This window comes from Brachionichthys hirsutus, chromosome 16, assembly GCF_040956055.1.
Source record: "Brachionichthys hirsutus isolate HB-005 chromosome 16, CSIRO-AGI_Bhir_v1, whole genome shotgun sequence".
Lineage (NCBI taxonomy): Eukaryota > Metazoa > Chordata > Actinopteri > Lophiiformes > Brachionichthyidae > Brachionichthys > Brachionichthys hirsutus.
Window position 1 is genome coordinate 3,690,225 of NC_090912.1, and position 27,621 is coordinate 3,717,845.

The 27,621-nt window shown below is 45.0% G+C and overlaps 1 protein-coding gene across 1 annotated transcript in view; it reads right to left on the bottom strand.

The window, feature by feature from the left end:
• The window catches only part of grin2ba (glutamate receptor, ionotropic, N-methyl D-aspartate 2B, genome duplicate a), a 55,145-nt gene extending 30,035 nt beyond the window's left edge, over positions 1-25,110 (bottom strand). The window contains exon 1 of the mRNA XM_068749539.1: positions 24,916-25,110. Coding sequence (XP_068605640.1) covers positions 24,916-25,110 — 195 coding nt within the window. The remainder of the gene's footprint in view (positions 1-24,915) is intronic.
• Positions 25,111-27,621: the final 2,511 nt, after the last annotated feature.

Sequence of the window (27,621 nt, forward strand, 5' to 3'; positions counted from 1 at the left end):
ATATGAGATGCAGAATGTAAGTCAGTCCCAACAGGAGGACATTCAGATAAGCATCATTCACAGGACTGCTATCCAAGCCTGAATGTCGCCGCCAGTGTTGAAATGCAATACGGAGTCGGACAGAAGGAGCGGAGGAGGTGCGATGCTCGAGTCTAGACGAGACTTTCAGTTCTGTAAGCAGGGACTGCTTTGTTACTGCGCCTGGGTGAGTCAGCCTGGGAGCCCACCTGTTGCCAAGAGGAACAGCGTGTTTATGTTGTTGGACGTTCGTGTTTCGTGTAGAAAATGACATGAATGAAAACGTGTTTCAGTGCATTTCATCGTAGGAAGGAATTCAGTTGTATTTCTGAGTCGGGCCCGGCAGGCAGGCAGGGGTGTTGAAATCTCCCGCTTTCACTCCACATCAACCGTCCCACGGGACGCACGTGGCTCGATCCCTTATCTTGTTTCTGCATTAATTGGATCAGCCGTACCATGGAGGTGGCATGCTGAGAGGCAAAAGGGAAAAAGTGAAACGTGCGCTGAACGCTTCAAATAGAGAGCTGAATGTGCTCCCATCCATGAGGTTAAAGCAAAGTCATTATCATCCTGCGCTATGACAGAGGAATCATGCGCATTCAAATGATGGTACCGGCACGGTACCGTTTCTCTGCCAACTTGAATCCAGACGCTCCTCAACTTTCCATCTTTTCTCTGTCTCCTTCTCTCTCATGCTTCATCCATCTCTATCCGTCTCTCCTCCAGCGCTGCCGTCCCATTTATACCAGTAGAATTATTACTGCAAGGCCACAGTTATAATTGAATTTCCAGATTCGTGCAGTTGTGCTGCCGACTTTATCCTCCGTACAGCACCCCCCCCTTATTGGCTTCTTCTCCTCTCTTCTTAAGAGCGGTAATAATGTACTGTCCAAAGCATTCGGGCTGCAAAATTTGTATTAGCCTTTGAGAAAAATACACGTTAAGAGAAGACCGATGGCAGAGACCGGGAAAGAGGCTGGGTGAGAGATACAGTAGTTCATTTTTATTTTATTTTTTAAATCACTGGCGGGAGTCGGCCGAATGATAAAAAAAAATCATGAATAAAATGAAGTGCTACAAAACACCACTTCATTTACAGCAACAATAATTAGGGTCTGGCCACATTATCACCTCTGTTGGCACAAGGTGATTGATTAGCGAGTATTCAAATTCCCAAAGGGGGTTGTGAGGCCAGGGAGTCAGAAGGAGGAAGCCCGCCAGCGAGGCTTGGAATACCGCAGCTGAGCCAGTCCCCTCTGTAGATCCGCGGCTGACATCGGCGCTGGCCACTGTACACAGACAACAATACACTACAACACACAATGGAGCAGGATGAATGAGCTGGTGGAGACAGGGGAGCGCGATGGAGAGATACTGCTGGAGAGAGAGCAGATAAAACTGGAGAGGAGGGAACAGATAGGTGGACGGAGAAAAACACAGGGAAATTAAAAGGAGGGAAAGGAAAGAGGTAAGCCAGATTAAAGGATTGAGATGCAGGGGGAGCTCAGGGGATGAAGCTGAGATATGAGGCCTCCCGGGGGACAGAGGTAGAGGACAGTGTGGAGACAAAAGGATGAGTGGAGAGGAGGACAGGCTGGCAGACGGCTGTGATCCTGTACGGAGCGAGTGAATGGTGAAGGGACAGAAATCCAAGAGTCAGTGAAGGGGCAGCAAACGGACGTGTGTGTGTGTGTGTGTGTGTGTGTCAGCCAGTCAGCCAGCCAGGAGGAGGCTTCACCCATGGAGAACTGCTGCTGTCAGAGAAAGGAAGCGACGGGACACGTCTGTGCTCTACTACACTGGAAGTGTGTGCGTGCGACTGTGTGTGTGTGTGTGTGTGTGAGAGAGAGAGAGAGAGAGAGAGGACCTATGTGCTGTTCAGTCTGTGCCATGTTTGTGTGTATGTTTTTACTAGAGTTGTTAGTTGATTAAGGAATATAATGAAATTCATTGTGATAAAATTCTGTATCTATTTAATATGGGGCGGGGGGGAACAAATGCATGTGAGGTGTCGGAATAAAAAAAAAGTTATTTATAGGATTGGGTTTCTCAGATGATTGGGACGTCAGCGTTTCTCATACTGCTAGCCTACGGTTGGACGGCTGTAAACGTCTGCCGTGCTAAGAAGGGACAAAATTAACAATTCTAACAAACATGACCATGCAGGACTGGGTTGGAAATGTCCAGATCATTTACGGTACATGGCTAAAACAAACGTTGCCTTCACAGAGTCTCCATGACGGCGAACATCAAACCTTGCTCTCCATGTGCCGTATGGAAAACACGTTCCACTCCACGGTACTCATACATGAGTGTGTTTTTGCAGTCTATGGCCGGGGCTTGGTCCACCAGAGTCGGCTGCTTTGCCCCACAGCCTCCAAATGAGTGCGCTCACACACTCCTGAAGCCGTTATTTGACTTCAGAGAGGAGAGAGCGAGTCAATAACACACGTATTTCAATTACACACACAGGGGCACATCAGTGACGACAAAAGAAAGAGACCCACTTCCAATCTTGCTCTGGAATACACACGCACACACCCACTGACACGCGCCAATCTGAACTGCTTCAAACACAGACAATGAGATCCTCATGCACATACACACACACGCCCATATGCATGCAGGTATGCGGGAACACACACATTACTGCATTCAGAAACACAAACTCACATGAGGAAAATGGCAAATCCGCAACGCAATCCAGACGGTGCCGGCGGTGCGTGGCGACACACACACACAAACACACTCGTAAGAGAAATAACAGCACGATAAAACAATACGAGGCAAGCTGCTAAACTGCTAAGTGTGTTGTAAAGTGATCACATGAAGCAACATAAAGGGAAACCTGGGCACACACTTCACAGGTACACACACAAACACACACACTTTGAGCAGAATCCAATATGAATATTTACTGTGTGGTTTAGATTTAATGATCCTGTAGAGGTGAGGAGTCAGACTCAGTCTAAATTCAGTTTCAGTTCAATTTTAAAGCCGATGTCTAAAAAGAAATCCTCTTTATCTCACGGTGAGCTACGCTATGTTTCATTGTGGCTAAACAGGACTTCCGATTATTCCTACAAATTAGTCTTTGACGTGTAAATTAATTGGTTCTTGAATGAACTTCTGTTTTCACAATAGTTAGGGCGTTATTATCTATCTGCCTTTCTCAGCGTTACTGCAGCAGGATAATTGCTAAAGCACACTGCTGCATTTCGGATCTTGTATAATCATCGCTTTATCCTGAATGAGGTCATAGAGCTGATCTCTATTTTTTTCATTAATTTAAACTCCTCCAATAAATAGGATGACTGTCTAATCCAGATCATTTTAACAGCATTCATTGTTGTGGTATTGTTTTGTGTTTTTGTGATTGAATCCTACATCTCTTTTGTAATTAGTTCTGAAGTGGACTTAATTTAGTTAGTTAATTTAGCTCAATTAAAAACAATCAGAAAAGATTATGTGCAATTTGATTTCCACAGAATGTCATCTTCGCACATGTGCGTGCACATGCCACCACTTTGCTCTGGGGGGGGAGGACATTTTTTTGTTTTTATTTAGAAATCTTAGCAGCCTGTTGGAGAAGCAGTTAGCGCTGCTGCCTCCGAGCAGCGGGTTTCTGGGGTCCAGTCCCTCCAAATGATCTGGCTTGCTCCAATAGTAAGAATGCATGTCATATAGGTGACTCCATAATGTCCTAATATGATAAAGTTTCAAATCACCAAACATAATAAGACACATTCATGTAAAAAAATAAAATACATCTAGCTGACATAATGAAATAAAATAAATCATATAATTAATTGATGTTGCTCAGGAGGCAAAGAGGCTAACTTCAAACCATCGTACCGTTTGTGATTATAAAATAACTGTGTGTTTGTTATCACATGTGCCGAAATACAACCAATCATCACAGACAACAGGGAAAACTGTGGAACAGGTGCTTCCATCCGTATTGGAACGGAAAGAAGAGCAATGATGTAAAAGAAAGAGAGACAAAGATGAGAGCGAAAGGGGAGAGCAGATGAAGGTGTTTGCTGCTGAAGGCTTTTGGCGATGCAAAATGTTATGTCCTAAACCCAAGTGTGTGTGTGTGTGTGTGTGTCTGTGTGTGTGTGCAGTGTAGAGCAATGATTACTGCTGATGCCTGCCTGAAAAAGAAACCTGCCAGAATGAGAGCGAGAAAGAGGGAGAGAGCAAGACAGAGGGGATGAGGATGAAGGGAGAGCTGGACCGGAAGGCAGGAAGAAAGAGTGAACAGCTGGCCTTCACTTGAATATCATGAATTTAAGAGATAGTGGAGATATAAACTCACCACAGCCGCAGGCACACACACACACACACACACACACATTTTCAACTCTGATGAAATCTGTGAGCCCAAGCCGCCATCGCTGGCAGGCGCTGAAATTACGTATTGATGCAAAGCCCCCCCTTCCGCTCTGATTTCATTCCTCTCTGTCCCTCGTTCGCTCCGTGTCTTCACACACGTCTCGTCTCTACCTAAATTAAACCGCCCCTCACGCTGCGTATTCCATCCTGCCTCCACTTCGCTCGTGTCGAGCCTCATTATCACATTTCTTATCATGGCAGCCTACTTATCTTTAATCAAGCACACACGCTTAATTAGCTTGCACGTTTGTCAGACCGTCATCTCATTAACCGTGACCTTATCCGGAGTGATTTTTGAGCCGTAATAAAAAAATTTAAAAAGGCGCAGGTCTTCATTACAATGTTGGACTGATTTTGAGTCAATATGGTTTTAGCTGGAATGTGGCTGTCCCAGCACATCGGCCATTGTCTGTCAAGGGGAAAAGGAAAAAAAGAAATTTAAACTGGTTAAGACACATGATTCCGATAGGAACGGGAGTTAATGCCACTTAACGCTCAGACAGAGGCAGGAGGAACACAAACACACAGATCGTTGGTTTCTCTCTGGCCCATTTCTGCTCTAAGTTTAGCAGACAACCCTCTGAGGGGCTTCTGCAGTCGGATGCTTCTCCTACTCCTGCTCCTGTTTGTCCCCTGGTCCTTGTAGAATGGGGATGGTTCCTTCTGTGTGTGTGTGTGTGTGTGCGTGTGTCTGTGTCTGTGTCGACCAGAGTTAGGCTGAGGAGAGTAAATATGATAGCTGGAGGGAAGGGTGAGCTTGGAATATAGTGCGCTGCAGTCTGGGTGAGGATCCCAGATGCTCATTTCTGAACTAATATCAGCAACAAGAAGTCGCTGTAAATCTGATGCGGTACTCGTTTCACTAACGTCATCTGTGACAGTGAAGAAGCCGAGCGATCTCCATTATCACTATCATAGTGGTGTCAATGGAGTCGACTGTTCGTGAAGTGACTGCATGTAGCCGTGGACTTGAGGGGTAACGGCTTTTACGTGAGTTTTGTGTTGAACTATACTGTACTATACACACACACACCCTGTTTGCATCAATTAATACACCAACGGAAAATGGAAATGAAGTTGTGGGCTATTTGTTGTATTTGGTGACATATTTCACTGCAACCTGCGAGTAGCTTTGTCGTGTTGTTTGCTTTAGCGGAGCCATTTTCCTCCATTGTTATAATTAGACGTGAGTCTCATTAGCAGCCCTCTTCATTCAAACGTGCCAAACATGCAGCACAACAGAGCTGGGAGGATTCACGCGTTCCCAATAGAGCTCTTAGTTATTTGGATCCTTTTTTTTACTTTCCTATACAAATTGCTGAAATTAAAAATATTGCAATGTCAGAGTTTTTTTTTTCCAATATGCTGCGGCTTTAAAAATGAAAGCTCACTTTAAATTAGAACAGTCAAGGATGATAAATGATAAATATGTATATGCGGACTTTCAACGTTTGCAACTGTTTGTTTTTTTATGTTCCACGAAAAACAGAACACAATTTTAGATCGCGAATACTACATCGTCCGTCTTTACACACTACCGCGTACCCTTTCCAACCCTCACGTGGACTAAACTCCGGGGTCTGAACATCTTTGTGAAACATGAAATGTGAAGTTATCTTGTCAACATGTGTCACAAGAAGCAGGTAATTACCGGTTATCCTATTGTTTGAAGAGGAAACATATTGTTCCCCTGATGGTCTATTAAAATGACTTACTGGACAAAATGAAGCGACCGGTGTAGAGTAGGTTTAAAACCCGTCTTACAGAAACAAAGGGCAACACCAGCTCGCACAAGACCTTTTGAGCTTTTTCCTCCATCTTTTGCAAATGGGAGTGGAAGAAAGGCAAAGGCTAGTTAAGTTGGACGGAAGAGGAAGACATGGAATGAGGGAGGGAGGGACAGTGAGGCCCAGACGAGGGATGCCATTAGTGCATTTATTCCTCCTCTAGAAGTCTGTCCTCAACTATCTGCTGTCATATCTACGGATTTCAATCTCCCGCTCCAGGTGGCTCCCAGTTCTCCATCTCTCTCCCGATTATCACCTGGTCTCTTCCTCCTCCTACTGGCATCCCATCATGCACCTGAGTCGTGTCTCATCCGTCATGAATCCACTCTAAAGGTACCATTGCCTCATCTGCAATTTTACAATCCATCTACATCCGTATATGCTACGGCAACAAAGCAAGCACCATAGCCAGCATTTACCCCGCATTCCGCTGAGGAGGTCGACTGAAATGCGACTGAAATGCGCAATCACCTGAACCTCGCAGGGAGGAGGAAGAGCGAGGGGTGAGGAGGAGGAGGAGAGTGCAAAAGGAATTAGAGTGAGAGTACACTTGATATGTGGTTCTGTGTTCTTTTCCCAGCAACATGATAAAGGCTCCCTCTGTCACTGTCAGGTGCGAGACCACCCTCTCTATCTCACTCCTCCCGCCTCCTCGCCTCCTCGCCTCTCCGGTCCCATCCCTCCCAAAGCAAAGACTGCGCTCTCCATCTCACTGCTCTTTTATCTCCACTGCTCTCGCCATTCCCTTCATTTCACATTTACATTTCAGGCGTTTAGCCCGCACGCTCATCACACACGGCGAGTTAACAAGTGCAGCTGCAGAGTAAGCATCAAGTCGCAGTTCTTCACAACCTCCAGAAGTGAGGGTCTAAAGGTTGCCGCTGCAGCAGCTAAACGACAAATGCTCTGTATTACTGGAATGAAAAGAATTCCATTACGAGGTGGCTCATGATAACAGGAAACCTAGGAACGTCTCGCAGTCGCCCCAATCCTCTCATCTCGGTTCAAAGGCCCATTTGGCTCAATTCATTTTGTGTGTATTCATGCACATTTTGAGAGGGATAACGAATCCATTCAAAAAGGAACAAAATGTCTGGGAGTGGTTGGGGGTAGTGTCAAACAAAGCAGGCCAATGTGTAGGAACAAGAAAGAATTCATGTGGGAAAGTGGAAAAAAGACAAATTCTACGCCCACATGTGTGGATGTGCCTGACGAGTACGTCGTTACGACTTCCTCCTCCTACCATCGCCGTTAAACCTTTAGACTCTTCACTGCCCTCTTATGGATTCAATGCCAACTGGGAAAAAGAAAAAGCTTGGAAGCGTGCGGACTGAAGGGAAATCTATTTTCATATGTAAATGAGGTCTTAATGAGCTCTAAGACAGACTGTAATGTCTGTCTTTACTACCATCCCCAGCTAAGGACTCCTTTCATTCATGGCGATAAAAATTCAAATTCAAAGCTTCTTTATTGGCATGTCAGTGGTGGTGGTGGTGGTGGTGGTGGGGGGGGGGGGTCGTCTGCACAACGAAGCATGTTGCAAATGTTCTTAGACAATAAGCCAATCTGCATGCTCCTCTTCTCCCATCTCCCCGTTCCAATTCTTCCTCCCTGACTAACCAATCCTCTTTTTTCAGTGTAAAGCCAGGCAGAAGCTCTTAAAACCTACAGACACCTCCTCACAACGTCACCCTCGAGATGGCTTGTGGCGTCCGTGTTTTCCAATGTGCGTGTTTGTCGTCGTTAAAAAGACAAGCGAGCAGAGAGTTGCACCACAGATGTGAGACTTTGTCTGACTTCAGGGCAGATGGAGTCAAACCCTATGCAAGACTTGTGAATACTGCAGAACCCAAGGATTCACACGCTCCCCCCGTGTCATCGCCCTCGTATCATCATGTTTGCTCCTTTTTTAAAATTTTTATTGGTATTGCCACAAATAAATGTAAATCCCTCAATCTTTTGATGCGTCCACATTCTGGTGACTCCGAACTGCTATTGTGAAAACATCACGACCGATGAGCCATTCTGCTGTTAATAAAGCCCATCCTGAGCTCGACCACGACCGACTTCAGTTTAAATACCTCCAGTCTGACAAAGCTTTTTTATATTTCCTGTAATTATCTCATTATTATTTCTCAAGTGTGACTCTTACTGGCAGCCCTCTTTGTTTAAAACCCATCAAATCCTTGAAGTAAAAAAAAAAAAAACCTTGAGCATGATTAATTCTTTCCAAATAAAGTAATCTGGTGAAAACTGCTGGATTCTTCCATATCACTGTATAAATCACAGAGAATAAAATATTGCCACGTCAGTTTTCCGCAGCATCGCGAGTGCCTAGTCCCCGTCATGTTCGGAGGCGATGCGCTTGATGTCCTTCTTCCACTTATCTAGCACTATTTTTTCAATTAATTTAAAGTTTTACCGCACAAAGTAGAAATAACTTTGTTTAATGTGCATGTCTGTTGGTCTGGGAATCGAGGGTGAAGATTTCTTGTTCAAGTGGCGCAAAAACCAAACATGACATTCAAGCCTCAATGTTTGTTCGGGTTTAAACTATTTCCAGATGTGGTAACCGTTGATGTAGTCCCTTCATTCCAGATGTGAGTTGACTGGCTTTATGATATGCGGCTACAAAACTGAAAGTATATAAAGTGCGAGTGAAAAGAACTACAATTCTTGGGATTCTTTTGAAATTTTAAAAAACATGCTTAAATGTCTAAAAATATCAAAAGGCAAAAAATAGAGAAGATTTTTGATTGATTCCTGAAACAAAACAAAAAATGAAGGACAGATGGATTGAAGCTAATATTATTTCCTCCTCACATCGATGTTGTCAGAGATAATAAAACAACTCAGCATGACTCTTATTCAAACATCTGTGCATATCATAATATAAAAACTAACACACACACACTCTCAATTCCCTCTCCTCTTCCTCTCATAGTCTTTCGCAAGTGCCTGTTCTCTCTCTCTCCCATCCTCCCTCCCTCTCTCTCTTTGACACCACAGCCAACCTCCAACAGCATCCCACAATCATTGTCACGATCAATTAGCAGATTTCACACTGCTGGACATGGCATTTAGCAAGAACCGGAGGAGATGAAGAGCGAGCACAGCGCGATAGTAAGAAGAACGCGGCGCGCTGCAAACAGACCATCTACTTTAAGAAATGCTCTAAATACATATTCACATGCGATTATGTAAATGTGGAAACCTTATGAAGCTGAAAAGTAAAAAGCATAGATTTTTTTTTTTTAAAGCCTGGTCTCAAATAAAGGTGGAAACCGTAGAACAAACGAACAACATCCTCTTCATTTGTTCTTAAGGCGCACAATGCCCAATCAAAAACCTTTAAAGGTGCCACTCTGTCCCTACTGGAGCCTTTCTGACTCGCTTTCATCCAGATATCAAGCGACACAGAGATTTTATTTATGAAAACAATCTGACACGCGGCGACGCTTGAACCAAAAGCACTGGAGGAATATTAACTGAAAGTTCTGGGCGTCGAATCAAACAGATTGATGAGTGTGGTCTGATCCTCCTGAATGATGACGGTTAAAAGAATGAATCCAAGCACTTCTTTGCATCCACGGATTTAAAGTGAATGGAGGCTGCCTATTAACCCTTTAAGGGCAGATTAGCCTATTGGTTTCATTTCATAAACATCTCTGATGTATGGGTTTCTACATCCGTAAGCATTATTTCACACCTAGCCACTCCGCTCCAAACCCCATCCTTGCCTCCATGCATGCAGTTGGCTTCAACACAAACACACACTGTGGAGGTGCGAGCTATTCTTCTCCTTCCTCAGTTGCACATGCACACATTGTGTGTGTGCGTTGGTGTGTTATCTCTCCCTCATCTCACCTGATCTTAACCTGCCACCGTTCTTTGCCTTTCAAAGCGTCTGTGCTTTTCTCATGCAAACAATCTATATTCACAAATGAAATCTCTGAAGTCTGCAAAGATTCTGAATGTATGACAGCCCCCCCGCTGCGGTGATGGAAACACACATGCCAAACACACACGCTGGGTTTGTTTCGAACAAAGGCAGAGCTATCAAACAAAAGAAAGCACATCGCTTTTTGGTAAAACAAACACCCGCCACTGAGATTAGAGCGGTGGATATACTGTATGTGTAAAAGTTGCACCTTTTCCCCCCTCACATAAAATACAACTGTTACGATACAGCAGAAGTGAAATGCAGGCTACACACGCATGTACTGGAGGCCCGGAGAGTGTTTCAACATTATAAACGAGGTGGCAGGCAGGCTACATTACCAGCCCAGACACACAGTCAGTAATGGAGGTACGGTGGAAAGCGGCGTGTTAGAGTGAGCTCGCGTGACGAGTTGCTTCGCAGCGACAACCTTCAGGTATGGACTCAGCATAGAGCAAATCAGCAGCTGATGGTGAGGTGAATAACAGAATTTACTGTGGAGGTAAGTCCAGTAAATGAGTTGAAATTATGGGAAAATACAAAATAGGGTTTTATGAAACAACAACCAGTTGCACTTTGGTAATAGGATCATTAAATAAGTTCATTAAGGCCTTAATTAGCGAATTATTCCAGGCCAAACTTCTATTTCTCATGCTATAAGTACATAATCATGTTACAAATTATTATTAAGACATTATGGAAGAGGAGAAGAAAAAAAAGCGAGACAATGAAAAGGCTGCTCTGTCAAAGTGAACTTCCAGAACAAAAAAGAAAAAAAGTAAAAGTATTTATTGGTTTTTAAGAGGTGAAACTGTCCAGCTGGAACAAAATGGATACACACACACACCTACACACACACACATGGGAGAGAAAAGCAGTTTGGGCATTTTTCCTTCAGTCAAGGTCAAGGAACCGTGATCGCAGGATGCATGAAAATAACGAGAGGAGAAATCAATAATTATTAGTCAAGATTATTATGAGCTCGATCCTGGACTCCACAGAACAAATATGATCCTGTCTAACCTGAATAAACCCTGAACTGCATGGTGCGAAGCATCCTTCACCTTTTCATGTCCGATATTAAAGCGAGTCAAAGAGAGGAAGTGCGAGTGAGCAAGGAGTGAAGTCACGCCATGAGGAGTAAGGAGTAAGAAACACAAAGTCTCCGAACCTCATTAAGTTTGCATGACTCCTTTCCTCCCGTCTGCACTTTTTCAGCACATTTGTCACCAGCCTCTCTCTGCGCAACGCTCTCTTCCTCTTTTCCCACGCGCAACCTTTACATGCCTGTCCTTAAATGTCCTTAAATGTCCTTTACTGCGTCTCTGCTGGCGACACACCCCCCCCACACACACACAATCCCTTTATCAGAACTTTGTCCACACCCATCCATCCGTTCTCTTTCATGTCCCCGGTGTTATCTCTCCTCCTGTTCCTGATTGGATTATTATTATTCCCCAAATGGATTTCTGTTCTGACGATTCAGTTTCCGAAAGAATATTCAAAGTTATTCTTCACCAAAAGGATAATTATGCACACAGAACCCAGCTGGAATGTAAAAAGTCGGGTTTTGTTAATCATCTTGTGAGTCTCCTTCACCCCGAACGCTCTCTTTCCCTTTGTCTAGTGCATCTCTCCGTCTGTCCTACTTGTGAACCCAGTTATTTTCTATCTATCTCTCGGTCCTCCCTGCGGACCCTCACTCTCTGACACCCTGCCAACCCGCCCTGTCACCGCATCACCATGCCGTCCTCCTTCCATTTCCTCCTCTCACTCTTCCTCAGTATCTCTCTCGTCCCGCTTCTACTTTTATTCTCTCTCTCGCTAAGTCACTCTCCCTGCAATGTTAATTCAAATTGCCTGGTTTAGGAGGACAGTGCTGTTCCAATAATGCCGAAAGCACTTAGAAGAACATAATCAATCTCTCTCTCTCTCTCTCTCTCTCTCTCTCTCTCTCTGCTGCTCAGTTTCTCTCCTCCATCTCCTTTGCTTTCCTTTCTCACCCTATTTTATATTCCCTCCATATGTGGAACGGGCCTCAAACTCCTGCATCTTTAAATTCCCCCCGTCTTGCCACTCTGTTCTAATCTGTCCTTTTTCATTTGAGCATGTTATCCCTGGTCCCTAAACGTCTTCCTTCTCTTAACTTGAGCGTGACATTATTATCATTGTTATACAGGCGGGTTTATCATGTTTAAACTGGGACTCTGTGTTCAGAGTATAAGAAAAACCTCACTGCCGCTTTGAATTTCATCGCTTGAAGCGATATGGAAAAAGTGGGTTCAAATTTTGTTTGTGCTGCACCTACACCTGGGGGATGCACACGCATGCAAGCAACGCGAAACACATTGCCGCTGCTTGGTTTCTCATTACGACACTGATCGACTGTTAACAAATAACATACAGCAGTGCTCGATGCAAAGCAAGGACGAGCTTGGGAGTTAACACGCTAACAACTGTGGATGCAAACAGCAAAGGATTTAAAATGTTTGTGTTGCAGCCGTGGCTGTTTGCTGTGTGTGTGTGTGTGTGTGTGTCACTTATTGTTCTGATTGCAGATCAGTGCACAGTGTGGGCCGTTTCCAGTGATTGGCTTCCGCAAGTGACGCTTCTGGTCCGTCCCTCCTTGTTTGCAGCTGCTAGCTCTTGATTGGCACGGTACCAGCTCAACTCACGAACCCAGTAGGCGCAGAAACTGTGCCAGTGAAGGTGAGAGTTCAGTATCTGTGAGGAATATTTGGCTTTACTCTTGGGGTTCGAGCTACATTTTTAGTTATATAACTTCTGATTTTCACACACTCAGATCTGTTCTGTTGGCCACACTCGGGTTAAAGGTGCCGCTTTTTGCTTTCTTTGCACACCACTGAGAGGTTTTATTTTCATATTTTATTCCACATTAGTCAGTGGTTCTGGTTAAACCGTTCCCACTCCCACTAGTGTTAGTTTGCATTTTCAAACTCAATTCATAGCTTTGTTTTCTCCTATAAAAGCTTTTTGAGAGAGCTTGATGGCTTTGAGACAAAGTAAAGGATCCTAAAAAATATTGAAAGACTGAGCTTAATTTTTACACACCAGTGTCCTCACCAATGTTCCACTCTAAAGTCCATCCTTCCCCTCTCTGAATTCCTCCATTCACATTTCCTTTGGGTTTAGAGAGAGGTTTTTTTTTATTATTATTCAAAGACCCCCCCCTCAACTCCTCATTCCCCAGCCTTGTTATTCTATCCCGAGCTGCTTCATGTACATCCACACCTCTCCTCGGGTGTCAGCTGCTGCCGTGTCAGGTTTAGGGGAAGGCAGGTGGAGAGATGAAGAGACAGAATGAGAAGAGGACAGAGAGGGTGAAGGAGGGAGGGTGTTTGTGCGACAGAGTGAGAGGTGGAGAGAGATAGTGAAATAGTGCTAATTCACAGAGACAGGCTGCGTTTCCGTGGCAACGTGGTTTCCATCGTAACAGCCTTGCTAAGGATGCCATTAGTGGGGAACAAAAAGAGAAATGTCACTCGCTACTGATACGACGTGCACTCGCAGTGGCACACAAAAACCACAAGAGCCACCTATGCGTTAATACATCCTACTGCACAAACACAACAAGCACGAAGCTACACGCAAATAAACACTTCCACCCACACAACAATCCCCGCCCCCCATTCAACTCTCAACACAACGCGCATCCTGCTGCCACTTCCTCGCTGCCCACACAGGAACTCAAACTGACACAGACACACTCTAATCCTTCTAACACCTGCAATTCATCGCACTTTGGCTCCTATATAATACATTTGTCAAATATTTTTGCACTTCCACAGAGCAACAGGGCCCCTGGAGCTGCAGGGCCCCTGGAGCAGCAGGGGCCCTGCATCCATACTCGCTCTTTTGGAATAGGTAACAGAAGCGCCGCGGACTCGCACATGTACCTTGCGCGAGTCATACATCGTGCTTTCACACAACATGTGGTCATATTTACAACTATATTTCTAAAATTCTCAATTCAGCCAGGCTACCGTCATCTGTGGCGAGGTCGAATCAGGAGGTACTGGGCTTGTATTTCCATTTAGAAAATTCTCTTCGCTTCTCATCCACTTCTCTTTCCTTCCAAGGAGATGCTTGACTTGTGAGTTTTTCATCCACGGCACGAAGGGGAGGAAGCCCAGGGGCCGTCCAAAGATGAAGTTTTCTGTCATCATAACCCTGATAATGTACTGACAGTGGGATTATCATCATTGATGGATCAATCAAGCAACAACACCAGAACAATCAATTGTTCCTCCCCTTTAGCGGCCTCAGATTTTCCCTCTAATTTTCACAAATCTCCAAACGGCACCATCGTGCTCGCTTTTTTCTAGACAGACCTCTGCTTATTCTGCTGATGCCTTCGGGCACTGTGTTCAACGACACCTTTGATTTGCATGACGTACTGCTGACCCCCCCCCCCCCCCCATGCATGCATTTACTTCTCTTTGCAAAAAGCAGCACACAAACGCATCGAGAGGAGGAGGAGATTCAATTAAGAGCAGATAGCAGGACGGCGCGTGAAGGAAAATGCTGCCACACCACAACTGCAGAAGTAACAAGTAATTGTGCTTGATAGAGAACCGAACAAATGATCAATAATAATATAGATATACAGAAGGCCGCACCATCGCCATGGCCCTGGGACAAACACGATGCCTTTGCACCTGTTGCGTGGAAAACCTCCCGTTACTAACAAACAAATAATTCCTGTTATGGTCTCATCTACATTAAATAACCTCTGGAGTGTTTCGTTGTAATATGAGCTTCTGAAATGTGACACTAGAGTTGATATTACTATAGGCAGCAAGCATATTGCTCGCTCGCTGCTTTGCTCCAGGGCATCGGAGACAATAACCTAGTTTCCACTGCAGCGCCGCGTCGCCAAACAGAGCTTGTTCATAACTTACTGCATGTCACTAATATTTTAGTTCCTTATCGCAAAAGGATATCAAACAAACCGATGTTTAAAATGGGTTATTTCAACAACAACAAAAATGTGACAGAAATGGCTTTTACAGTAACAGTATGGAAATAAAGGTTCCTAAAGGTTACTGGAGCATTTTGGAATTAAATCCTATGCTGAGTGTTGTTACGCTACCACATTTATATTTGATAATGCACTCCCCAACCTTGTAATATCTACACTTGTGAGGATGGCCAGAACGCATTCTGGACCCCTTGCAAATATTTACAGCACTCAATGTTGCGTGCTGCCAGTTGTTGAATTGTTTTTTTTTTGCCTCAGATAATCAGTATTTAGATTTCGTCTCTATCAAAGATGCCAACGATATTGTTATCCATTGCAAATTCTGTAAAAATACATTTGCTTTTCAGAAGCATCTCGCAGAAACGTGTGTTACAGACATACAGATGCTGCCGGTGAGTCTCTGGATAGCGTAGAGATATATGTTCAAGTTGAGCCAACCTCATTTCAAAGAGCTACCTGTATACAGAAAATATTAAAGAACAACAATTTTAAACGGCTACAGGATAGGGAATATGCCGTGATGGAATCGAATTTGGAAGTAAGGCTTTGTTTCCACCGTAAATGGCAGGACAGCTAATATCAAAAGATTTCAGGGTACAGCAGTTCACTGGATATCCGGTGCGTCGGGGAATGAAGTGTCTTTATGACAAAGAATAGAAATTCCTAAGGGAGTACTGCACTGGGAAAATATTTGTTACGAAATGTAATTACCAACACTTGTCCTATTGTCGGGTTTATCTGCCTTGAAAGACACCATCTCAAGGATGACAGCTGACCTTCACCGGGAAGGCATGTCCTCGTTCCGGAATCACATTTCCTTCAGGGCAGATTTCTGCCACTGCACTATTCATTACCAGAGGGAGCCTGTTGTGTTTAAAACAAACAGCAGATAAAATATTACGCACACAGAGAACATCAGATGACCAACATGTCTTCCCAACATCCTGTTGTGTTCACTGATCCTGATTCCATAAAGCGGGATCAGCTGAAAGTGTACGCTTTTTTCAATGACTAAAAACAGACATGGGGATGTTGTGTTATTTACTACTTAAACTTGCATCCTCAGACATCTTCATTCCATGCTACTCACTTGTGAGGTGATGCTAGACGCTCCATCTGCATGTTACTAGCCCTTTGATGCTGAGAGTGTGGATAGCAGCAAAGGAAGCAGCACATTTTCAATCCTCAGCGCTGCTCTGGGGTATGGAGATGATGTTTTTCTCCATTTAGATGTAAAATGTGATTTAAAAAAAAAAGAAAAGAGCGGTAAAGCCTTCACATCCTTATGGATCAAGTGTATGTCCATGCACATGTGTGTACAGGGGCAAAATGCATGCACTGATTGTGCTCTGTGTGTGCAACAGTGGTGGAGTCTTAAGGCGTCTTTCTGCACGTTTTATCATCAGCACTGAATAAAAGACATGTGGGAGAAATTGCTTTACTTTGAAAATATTGCAGTGCTAAAAAAAAAAAAAAAAAAAAAGCTACGGGTGAATGGTCTCCTTGATAAGTTGAAAGTCCTGCAGGGGGTAACACAGAAACACAGAGTCTGTGCCCAAAGATACCCAAGTGTTTTTATCGTCCACTACTGTGCGTCCTCCTCTTGACCTTGGATCAAACCCGCCACAACGTCTCTTTCTTTTTTTATGCTAAAGATTATGCTTTCCAAACACCAAACGGGCCTCCAGATTGGATGCTTGCAAGTGTATGGGATTGTTTTGGTGTTTTGGTGTTAGGTGTTGTCCTAGTACACAACATCCTGTTTATGCCCATACCTCACTGTTCAAACGCTCCCCTCGGCACCCGGTCGCCTCATGCCAATAAAAGTCTATTAAGCTTGTTTGACTTTGCTAATGCAAATCACTCTTTGGCGCGGAGAACAGGCCAGCGATAGCCCCAGTCTGCCAAGCAAGCGCCTGATACTGGGCTGATGTGACAGAGAACAAATACAGGAAGTGCTATCAATAACTAAACGCCCAGTGGGGGTTGTTGCATTAGTGGTAATAACGATGATGGAAGTGACTGATGACACGAATCATGCTAATGCTAATAAAGACAATAGGATGACATTATAAAATGATAATGGAGTTTAATGACAATATGACCTTAGATAAATTTGCATTCTAAATCTTCACAACTAATATTGCATAGGATTGAAATCTCATTTTATTTCATGATTAATTTTTTGGACATATTTAGGAATGGCACAGTGGGATGGTGAGTTAGTCTGGGCACCGATTTGTTTCAATCCTAAACAGTGTCATAGATCTCGTGCAGACACTGACCTTTCATTCAGTCCCAACCTGCTTCTACCAGCTGCATTGTCTCAGATGATTCTAGAAACAAGGTGGTTCTCAGACTTCCTCCCCTCCTCTCAGTGGTTTTTGTGCAAAATGCATCATTAATTATGTGATGGATTACAATGAAATATCTACATCTAACATGTGACATCTTCATGAAACCGGCAGGGATAAATTGTAAAACTATTTTCTGCTGCTGTTGGTTTCAGATGCAATGAAATAATAGGGGCAGCTTAACAGCATTGGAGGTTTTTAAAACGTATGTCCATATTTGGTTATTGAGGCATAACACGGTGATAAGACAGAAAAGGCAAAGGGAATAAAGCAGATATAAACGCAAACACAGTCGGAGCAGCATTCACCACCACCACCGCTAAACGTGTTTGTGTATGCTATTGTGTGATATTTGCGCCCTGCAGCCTTCCTGATGTAGACTTATTCCTGGTTCAACGTTTCTTACAAACTCTAAACACATGATTGATTTACAAATATAAAATGTGTCACTAAATGCCTTTTTATTGCAGCGTCTATGAGCCTGATCTCTGCCAGCACTCTAAAGCATTTCCAGTAATGTGCAGCAGCGTAGTAAAAGACATGTCTTGTTATTTCTGTTCTGGCAAAATGTAAAATCCATAAAAATTACAGCAGTGTGCAGTGTGTGTGTGCATGTGTGTGAGTGGATGTATATATATATATATATAAATGCAGCCTGTTTCTAATGAGGATTAGAGTGAGGGTGGGGATAAGGAGCCAAGTGTTTTCAGGCTATGTCCGCAGTCTAGGCCGTCACACCCGCTTCAGAGGGCCCTTACAGTAAGCATCATACATGTCTGCATATCTCCAACTGTGCTTGTTTGAATGCTGACGGCCGGGCAGAGCACGAAACGGTAGACATGCGAGAACAAACTGCAGGATTGTGGGTAAATGCAGACAGACAGAGTGAAGAGTAAAGAGGAGGTGGTGTTGGCGGTAATTTAGGAGAGCAAGAAAAGGGAGGGCAACATTTACATTCATCACACACAGGAGCTCGCATTGCCTCAACTCACATGATGTGAGAGGAGAGGAGAGGAGAGGAGAGGAGAGGAGCAGCTGAGATTAAAAACTCGAGAGGTAGAGATGCAACAAGACAGAATGGGGTTGAGCAAAAACATATTTTCTGTGTTTCTTGTTTTCTTTTTTTTGGGGGGGGCTTAAAAAAAATCCAATACGTGTTTGCACAGGTAAATGAGCTATAATTCAATCTTTTCATTCATTGCATTTCAGTAAGATTTTAATGCTATAATCTAATTTTGTTATCATCTGTTGTACATTTTGAATCCAATAAACTATAATTAAAACCAAAAATGAGTTATTGATGTTTTGTCTCGTGTGTGGGTTTTTGTGTGATAAATGACTGATGTAGCACGTACAGTTAAATTGTTTATTTCATATGTCAACATGATTTATTTTCATGTTACGTGTGAATATGCCACTCAGAAGCAACGGTTTGTAACCAAAGCAGTGGCTCGCTTTGGCAACAATCAAATTAAACAGTCCTAAATTAATGCTTTCTTTTCCCATTTACAGCTCTCAGGTCGGTGTGCTCGGTACATTTTAGAGAAGAATGCTGATTCAGACCAGCTCAGGTGGAGATAAAGCTAATAAGGGTCCAAGCAAATGTCAGGCATAAGGTCCACAAGGGGATAAGATGGGAGGGTGAGTGTCAGAGAGCTGGAGAGGAGAGGAGACTATGTGTCCGGAGGGAAGAGAGGTCAAGGTAGAGGAGCAAGAGTGAGAAGATAAGAGCGGCGAGGGGAAAGAAAGGAGGATGGGGCTCATGCTGGTTGTGATGTAGTAAGGGAGGGAGGGGGTGAGGACATGTCTGGTGTGAGTCCGGTGGTGTCGGTGGAGCGATGGAATGGAGGAGAAGGTGTAGTCGGTCCTGCACCAGAGGGGTGGAAAGTGAAAATTAAGGAAAAGACGTCAAGAGAGGGAGGGGAAGGAATGAGACATCACCTGAAGAAGAAAAGAGGCACAAAAAAGGAAGCAAGGACACACAGGTGGGGTAACTAGTGATGAATGAACTGCTTTTTAAGGTGCTTTCCTTAGAAACAACATTAGAAACACAGCTATCTCATCTTAGTTCAGATTATTCCATCTGACCTGACCAACAGTCAGCGTTAATCTGGAGTATGGAAGCAATCTGTCGCCAGCGTTACGCCGAAGAGCAGAGCGAGAGGGAAAGAACGGAAGTCAGGCAGCCAAGGGAGGCCAAGCCACAGGGAAAAGTTACGGCTGACTTTCAAATTGGCCCCATTCTAAATGGACGGAGTAAATTGAGACCAACAGGGTTGGAAAATAGGACACATAAATTTAGGACTTTTCACTTCTCCTCTCCTCCTCAGTCTCTCCCTCTCCTTCTGTCTCGACATACATCTGTATGGAAAATGGGCGCACATGGAGGGTTGTCACACTTTTCTAAACCAGGACAATGAGAAGGTAGGAAGAGACATTTCTACCATGAGGAATGGAGCATTACCGGGCCACACCGCACAGGAAACCCAGTTCCCAGGTTCTGAATAGCCCTCGGTAAGATTCTTATTAAAGCAAATCTGATTTGGTGCTATTTATAGTTGGCATTTCCCTATGCAGCAATTCAATGTACTTCCGTTAGGTAATCGCCTCCCTGCAGTTTTAATTGTTGGTAATGGAGCCGCTCGCTCCCACCATTTGACTTTGCAAACAAGTGAGTCATGAGAAAATAGGTGTGATTCTCCAGCAAACATTTACCCAACTAATCTGATCTGGACTGTCAATTTAAAAAGTGCCGGTCCACCTTAAATTCCTTCAACTCCCAAAACAAGAAGCAACATTCACGGTCTAAAGACCTAAAAAAAAAGAGGTTACAAACGCCACCATAATTCCTGCCGTCACTGCATGTCATTAAAATCAAGAAGAACGATGAGGATGTAGCGTCATCAGAAATAACATTATTCTATGCTACTGATCAAAAACAAACAAACATGAATGAACTAAAGAATCAAGGGAGAGATGTGAAAGAGACAACTGAACTAAAACCAAAGAGAAGCACCGAGAGAGACATCAGGCAGAGGAGCGCTCACTTTTAATTCCCCGATCGTTTGCAAAAGCTCCTAATTGTGTCTGTTTTAGCGAGGATGCGGCGCTGCCAAGCTGCACGAGCACATTACATTAATAGAGTACAGGACCTCGGCGATTACGACAGCAATAGGTGCTATTGTGGGAACGTAATTGGGGATATAAATGCAGACACATTTATGGTTAACCCCGTGGACAGAAGAGAAATGTGTTAAGCGTACCGCCGACGGGAAATGGTGCCTAAACAACAACTGTGTGACCCAAAGAATGAAAAGGATTATTCTGCATAAACATCACGTTTGAGTTAAATACAGGGGATAAGGGGAACATGTTTCTCTGGAAAATAAGGGTGCAGACCTCAATTGCTCTTCTGCATTCACCCCCCTGTGCTGCAATTAAACGGTTCATCTGCCTCACTACTGACACTCACACACACACACACACACACACACACACACACACGCATCCTCATCAACAATTATCTCTGGACAGGGTTCAACACCAAGTCGACACTGTCATCAGGCCTCCTCTAATGTACCCTCCCTCTCACACACACACACACACATACACGCATGCCCTCTTGTCTTACAAAAGGCTTAGACCCCCCCCCCACAGGCAGAAGACCATATTTGAAAAGATGAAATACCTGAGTTAGGTGGGGGAAAGTGAATTGATCACATGCTGCTTGTTCTGGAGGAGGCTGCCAGTTACACAAAAGGCAGCCGGGAACAGATATTTTTTCGTGTGTAGGCGTGCCTGTGACTGGCAGCATACCCATATTTGTGTTTATGCTGTGTGTGTGTGTGTGTGATGGAGATGCCTGGCATGTCTTCCACCAGTTAATATTCATACATTGATTGCCCGCGCCTAACCAAACACTGATGTGGGATGTGAGCGTGCCTGTCCTCGCATTATATCGTAGTTTCCCCTCCGGTCATGAGGATTGGTTGTTCCTTTTTGCTTTAATTGCTGATGTGTTTAAATCCTATGCACAATCAGCTGCTATCTTCCTCCTGATCTACAGCACCGGCATCCTCCACTTACAGATTAGCTCGCTGTTCATTTTATGGAGTGGCCCCGGGGTAATCAGTGACAACTACAGCTATTTGTGCCATACCTTGTAGACAAGCTGAGGAAAATGGCTCGGCATGTCTTGATAGTATGAGCATTAGCCAGCGCTTTAGATCAAAACTGATTGCTGCAGTGCAATAGACGCTGCAAAGCGACGACAAGGAAGCCATGTTGGATGGTGGCGACACACACCAACATAAATGTTCTTTAAATCCTGGCCGCTGCTTCCTCACTCTCCTCCACCTACTCCTTTTTTTATCTAGTCCTGTCTTCCACAGATGTGGGTACAGCTGTGCTCTATCCGTCTTCTCTCCTCCTTCATTCTTCCTCCCTTCAGGCTGTGATTTCCTGACCTCCTCCTTTTCATGTAACACTGGCAGCATTGGATAGCGAGCAACGCACCTGCTGCTGCACTCTATGCCGCTCTGCCTTTCCCCCTCTCTCTCCATCCCTCTATCTGAGTCACTGAGAGCACTCATGCTCTTATTTATTGCCCAGCCCTCCCTCCCTGATCTGATTCATTGATATAGATGTGCGTGCCCTTTGCCTCCATCAGTCGCTCTTTTTTTTCCCCCGACTCCTCTTCCTTCCTCTTCCTTCCTTGTTAAAGCTGGCAGTCTCGCTTCCTCTCCCCGTTCCTTCATCGATGCAGCGCCCCTACTTTCAAGTTCACAGCCAAGTTCGCTGTTTTTCACTGCCGACTATAAACAGACGCCACTCGCCACTGGCTAACAATAAGTACAGAGGGCAATACTTTCATTAGGAGTACAAGTATTTTGAAGAACAACTGTGTCAACAAATGTTCCAATTCAAAGTCCTCTTCAAAAAGATACGGTGCTTGAAGTGCCTCCTTCCCTGGGGGAGGAGCAAAGCCTACTATGGCATCGTAGTTGGCAGTAAGAATTTGAGGGATTAATCGAGTTGTCTCTTTGCTTTCACATTTTTATTTTAACTATATAGAATGTTTTAATACGATTATGTTTAGTAGTAGCTATGCGACATTTGCTCGTGAATCCAGTAATATTTCTCTGGTGAACGAGAACTGCCGATATTGCAATGTCAAAAAGTCCAGGGATGAATAAAGGTCCAGGGTGTGAAGCATTAACAGAATCGACTTTGAGCAGGAAAATGTTCTTCTTCCTCTTCTCCAGACTCCAGAGGGTACATTTTCTGGAATTATTTTGTGTAGTTTCCGCCAAACTCCTCTTCCTATTCAACCCACACTTAAAATGAAAACGCATTATTCTCCGCCTATTCTGTGTAAGCTCCCTGTTATCATCCTTCCTCGGTCTCGTAATGAAAAAGATGGGGTTGTCTTGTCAACTGTAATGGCAGTGTTTGGCCTTCAATTTTGACAGAACACACATCTGTGTGCATTTGTGTGTGAAGACGTGCGTCCTCATACAGCAATCCCCATTTCGCAGTCTTTGTCAGTCCATTTCCTTCAGACGCTCATTATAGGAAACAGACTGCAGCTGAATTTTTCTTGAGCGCTATAAAATCTTGATCGCTTTTTCTCCATAAGGACGAAACGTTTCCTCCTTTCCCCTCTTCATTTCTCTTCATCTCTCTCTGCAGCTCCATTTCACTTTTGTTTCTGACTTCTCCCTGAAAGTCCCTCTACCGGTGGGTGGCACCTCATCTGTTGTTGACTCCTTCCTCGTCCTCTACCCTCATCTGTCCATCAACTCCACAGGCAGCTTCTGAACCTCAGGTGATCTGACCCAGATCCCCTTAAGGCTTAACCCAACCCCCCCGATCTCGCCTCCAACATACACTTTCATTTAAAGCAGAATTTCACCTATCTCCATCTCTCCCTCCCTCCGATACTCCTCCATCGTATTTATGCCACTCCATTGTTTCAGCCCATTAGGCAGACATAAATCCGTTTGGAGACTGAGCCTCAGCGCAGCGCCATCCTCGCTCTCTCGGGCCCCAGTGCAGCCAACAGGAAGCTCTCAGGAGAGGCAGGCCGGCTGGGGGGGAAATGTCTCTAAATCTCTGCCTCAAATCACTTCTTTCCTGTTGCCTGATGCACTTGGGGCTTCATCAATGATACGGCCCCTAAAGGCACGCACACAAATGCATTTACACAGGTCCACACGTTCCCTTACTGTCACCACATTGCTTCCTAAAAGGAAATAAGGTCAGTGGGGTTAAGGGTATGAGCTGCGAGCTGTGTTTGCAAGTGTACTTGAAAAAAGCACAGTTGAGAATGGGGCTGGACGGTTCCCTGCCATCTGTCCTTATTAGTCTGATGAGGAGGAACAGAGGGACGCGTTTTAGCTGGTGGCTGCTGGCCTCGCCACTTCGCCGCGGCTCATATCTCTGCTGCTACAAAGACCTGTTGACACCAGAGACTCAGCAGCAAAGCGGGAGGACATCTGCATTAAGACAAGGACGAGATCATTCTTTACGAGGCTGTGATTCAGGCAGCTGCTAGCAGTGTTTTAATAAAGATGTTACGTTTTCTAAATGGTAGTCACGTTCTCACTTTTGCGCTCCTTTCACCAGTTATTTTAACGCAGTTGGATTTATGCCTAAAATCCCAATATCCATGAGCTGCTTTTGTGGAATGAGGTCCAACTCCAGATCCTAGGTGGACACAGATAGAGCAGAAGCAGATTGTTTTTTTATCCCATTAGGGAAGGCCCAGTAAATAGACAGAGATCTAGCTCGGTTCTGGTGCGATCTCCAGCTGATCCTGTCACTGGCATCAGTTCTGTTGGAGTGTCTGTCAAGTCAGATGCTCCAGGTTGCAATGTCAGTCTGGAGTTATACTGATGCAGTATGTCGGTCGGGGTAAAGACGAGAAGCCCAAGTCCCAGTGGAATCCCTGTTTTGGGAAACCTGAATGTTTAAGTAGACCTGCTCAATCCAACCAGGGCAACGACACCGGTTTTTGCAGATGTGCCAAAATACTGATCTAGAAAAATGCATTGCAAGTCTTCTAAAGTGAGTGAAACCGTGAAACCAGGGATAGACGCTCACGTCTATTTTTAGTTTTGATGCAAAATGGCAATGTAATAGATACATATCATATTTTCCCAGCAGTACAAACACACATAAACCCATGCAGTTTGATTTCCCAGGTTGGCGTTGAAGAGCTAAGCTACAGCACATTCTAGATGCAGCAAAATAGGTTATTTTATTGAATAAAAACTGGTGGCAGCAGCAAAGGAAGACACAGGAAAGAAAATTCTGTACCGTTGACCCGCATCGTAATTTATATATTTCTGTTTCTTCAATGGTACATGGTTTGCTTTTATTTAACTACCATTAAAATGGGTGCAATCATCCTACCTTGGCAGCCATGATCATGGAGGAACCACCTCGGACTCCGAGGATGGGGATGTGAGTCTGGGCAGAAATGAAGTCAAGGATTTGGGCGATGGCCTCTTGGTCGGTGTCGTCTCCAAACACTACGCCTTGTAGCCAGTGCTCCGTCATGAGGTCGCAAATGCTCTTGATGATGCTTTTAGGGTCAGTCTCGTTCATGGTTAGCACCTCCACGTTGGGTGCCAGGTGAAGGAAGTCTTCCTTCTCCCGAGCACCAGCCAGCGCCACCTCACTGGAGTTACCCACCAGGACAACGGCGATGCTGAGGCCACGCAAGATGTTGGGCAGGGCTATGTGGTGCGGAGGCGGCTGGGGGATTTGGATGTAGTGCCCGCCACCGCCTCCCCCGCCCTTCTCTCTCCGTGAGTGGCAGGCCGGAGGCAGGTGGAGCAGGCAGAGCAGCAGGAAGCAGAGGGAGAGGCTCAGGGAGGTGCAGGTGTCGTGGCGGGGTGACGGGGGCGGGGGTGGATGTCGTGGTCGGATTCGCCTCTCTTGCTTCTGGGCGACCAAGAGGGCAGACGAGGAGGCCCCGACTAGAGATCCAGATGGGAAGGCTCTGCAGGAGCCACAGACAGGCATGGTGGAGGAGTGGGAGAGTAATACCTGAAGAGGTAGAGGAAGGGAGGAATGGGAGGAAATGGAGAGGGCGAAAGGAGGAGGAAACAAGAGGGAAAGACAGAGAGAAAGGTTAACATAGCACAATGAAACGTTGATTGAAAAAGTGAATAGCTGAGAGGCTACATGCTTCATCTGAATCAGTACATATCAATGTCAGTCCATAGAAATGCCCCCCCCCCCCCCCCCCCCCGAGGTGGGGCAGAATGTGGGAAAAAAGTATGTATGATAGCATATGGGTTGAGTATAATCTCAAGCCGCTTAATAATTCATGATGAATGTTCTGAAGCAGCAATGTGGTGTATCTAATGGAGGACATAAACTGTCCCCCCAAATGAGATGCTGGCTTCTAGATTAGGGAGGCGCACAGCAGAGGAGGGGGGGGGGGGGGGGCAAGCAAGTCGTACGGGGAATGCAAGGAGAAAGGGCAGCTGGAGGAAAAGGCTGCTCCTCGCCAAACCCCGACTGACTGGACCGGAGACGAGGAAAAACTGACTAATGGCTAAACTGATTGAGGGATTGACAAGGGAGGCTCCTGGAGCTTGCATGGCTTTGACACCCCCCCCCCATACACACACACACACACACACACACACACACACACACACACACACACCTCCTCCTTCAACCCCTTTTTTAGCCTAGTTTAACACTCATAGCCACTTACTGCCCCCTGTCTCCATCCGTCCACCTCCCGCCCCCCCACGTTCTACTTGACCATATCTCTCTCTGCGCCTCCTTCCTCTCAGTGCTTATTTATAGAGCTTTTCATTAATGGGCACGCAGAAGACAGGAAGGGCCATGTAGGCTGGAGGAAAAGGGCTTAAAAAGAAAGAGGCAAAGGGCAAATTATCAAAATCCACAGAGGGAAAAAGGGGAAGACGAAAGAGACGAGAGGAGAAAGTTGGGACAGCAGGAGCACAGCTGGAGGCAAAGCTGGAACGCAAGCAAAGCTTTCGGAGGAGCCTAAACGTGCACTGTGTGAATCTGTGCGTAGGAGGGCATGTGTCCTCCTGAGTGTGTCGGAGTACAGTCAATGAGAATGCATGTTCACTTTGCTTTAGTGGGCAGCAACACCCACCCAGGACGGTGGGGGTGTAGCCGCTTATTAACTTGTTCTGAGTCCTTCATTGTGCTTTCAACAAGGCGCATAGAAGGTACAAAGAAAAACAAAAAGCCTAGAACAATAACCGCCTTCTGAGGCTGACAGCACCATGCGACAGGAAATGACAGAAGAAGAAAACGCAGGCGAGAGAGATTGAGCGAGCGATAAAGGGGTATATGCTGACAGAACAATTTCTTTAGTGGAAAAATAATTACTGGAGGCTCGTCAAATTGCAGGCTCCTGGCGTTAGTCGTCACACTCCGGGACAAGTGAGCAAGTGCGAGGGAAGGAACGAGGGCGGGATGATAACTGGGACAAGGAGACAGAGAAGGAAGGAGGAGGAAATGAGAGACGGTCAGAAGACCCTGCATGAGGTCGTGTGATGGATATTCAGGGGGATCTGTCCCGCTGACTTCCCACCTCAAGAGAAAGAGGCATTACAGGGAAAATGTCAGCGTTGTAAATGAAAGCCGACAAGTGATGTCTGCTTGATGAAAGCTAATTCAGTGTTTTTACACCTCTTCTGTCTGAAATCCCTCCTGTCAGGTTTACAAATCAGGATGAAATGCAGCAGAAAAATAAAGATCTCAGATGAAGTGAGCAAATCAACATACTTTTTGGCATTAAACACAGACTCATGTTTCTCAGAATAGCAACTCCTCTTTATACCTGCCCTTGCTTAACCTAATCTGAATGCGAGGGGGGGGGGGCACGCGCTGAGCCTGAAAGGTTATCCCAGTAATTTACTGGGAGCTCTGTGTGAAAGAGTCTCAAGAGTGTGAACCATGGAGGACCTCGGTCTGAGAGAAAGATGAAAGAGAGCAGAGAGGAGCGGAAGACTGAAAACATGGCAATAAAGAAAGAGAGCGATGTCCTCTTTGAATCTGGACTGCTCTGGCAGCACTCTGTTTCCATGGCAACAATTAAAATAGGCCTACACGCGCGCACAT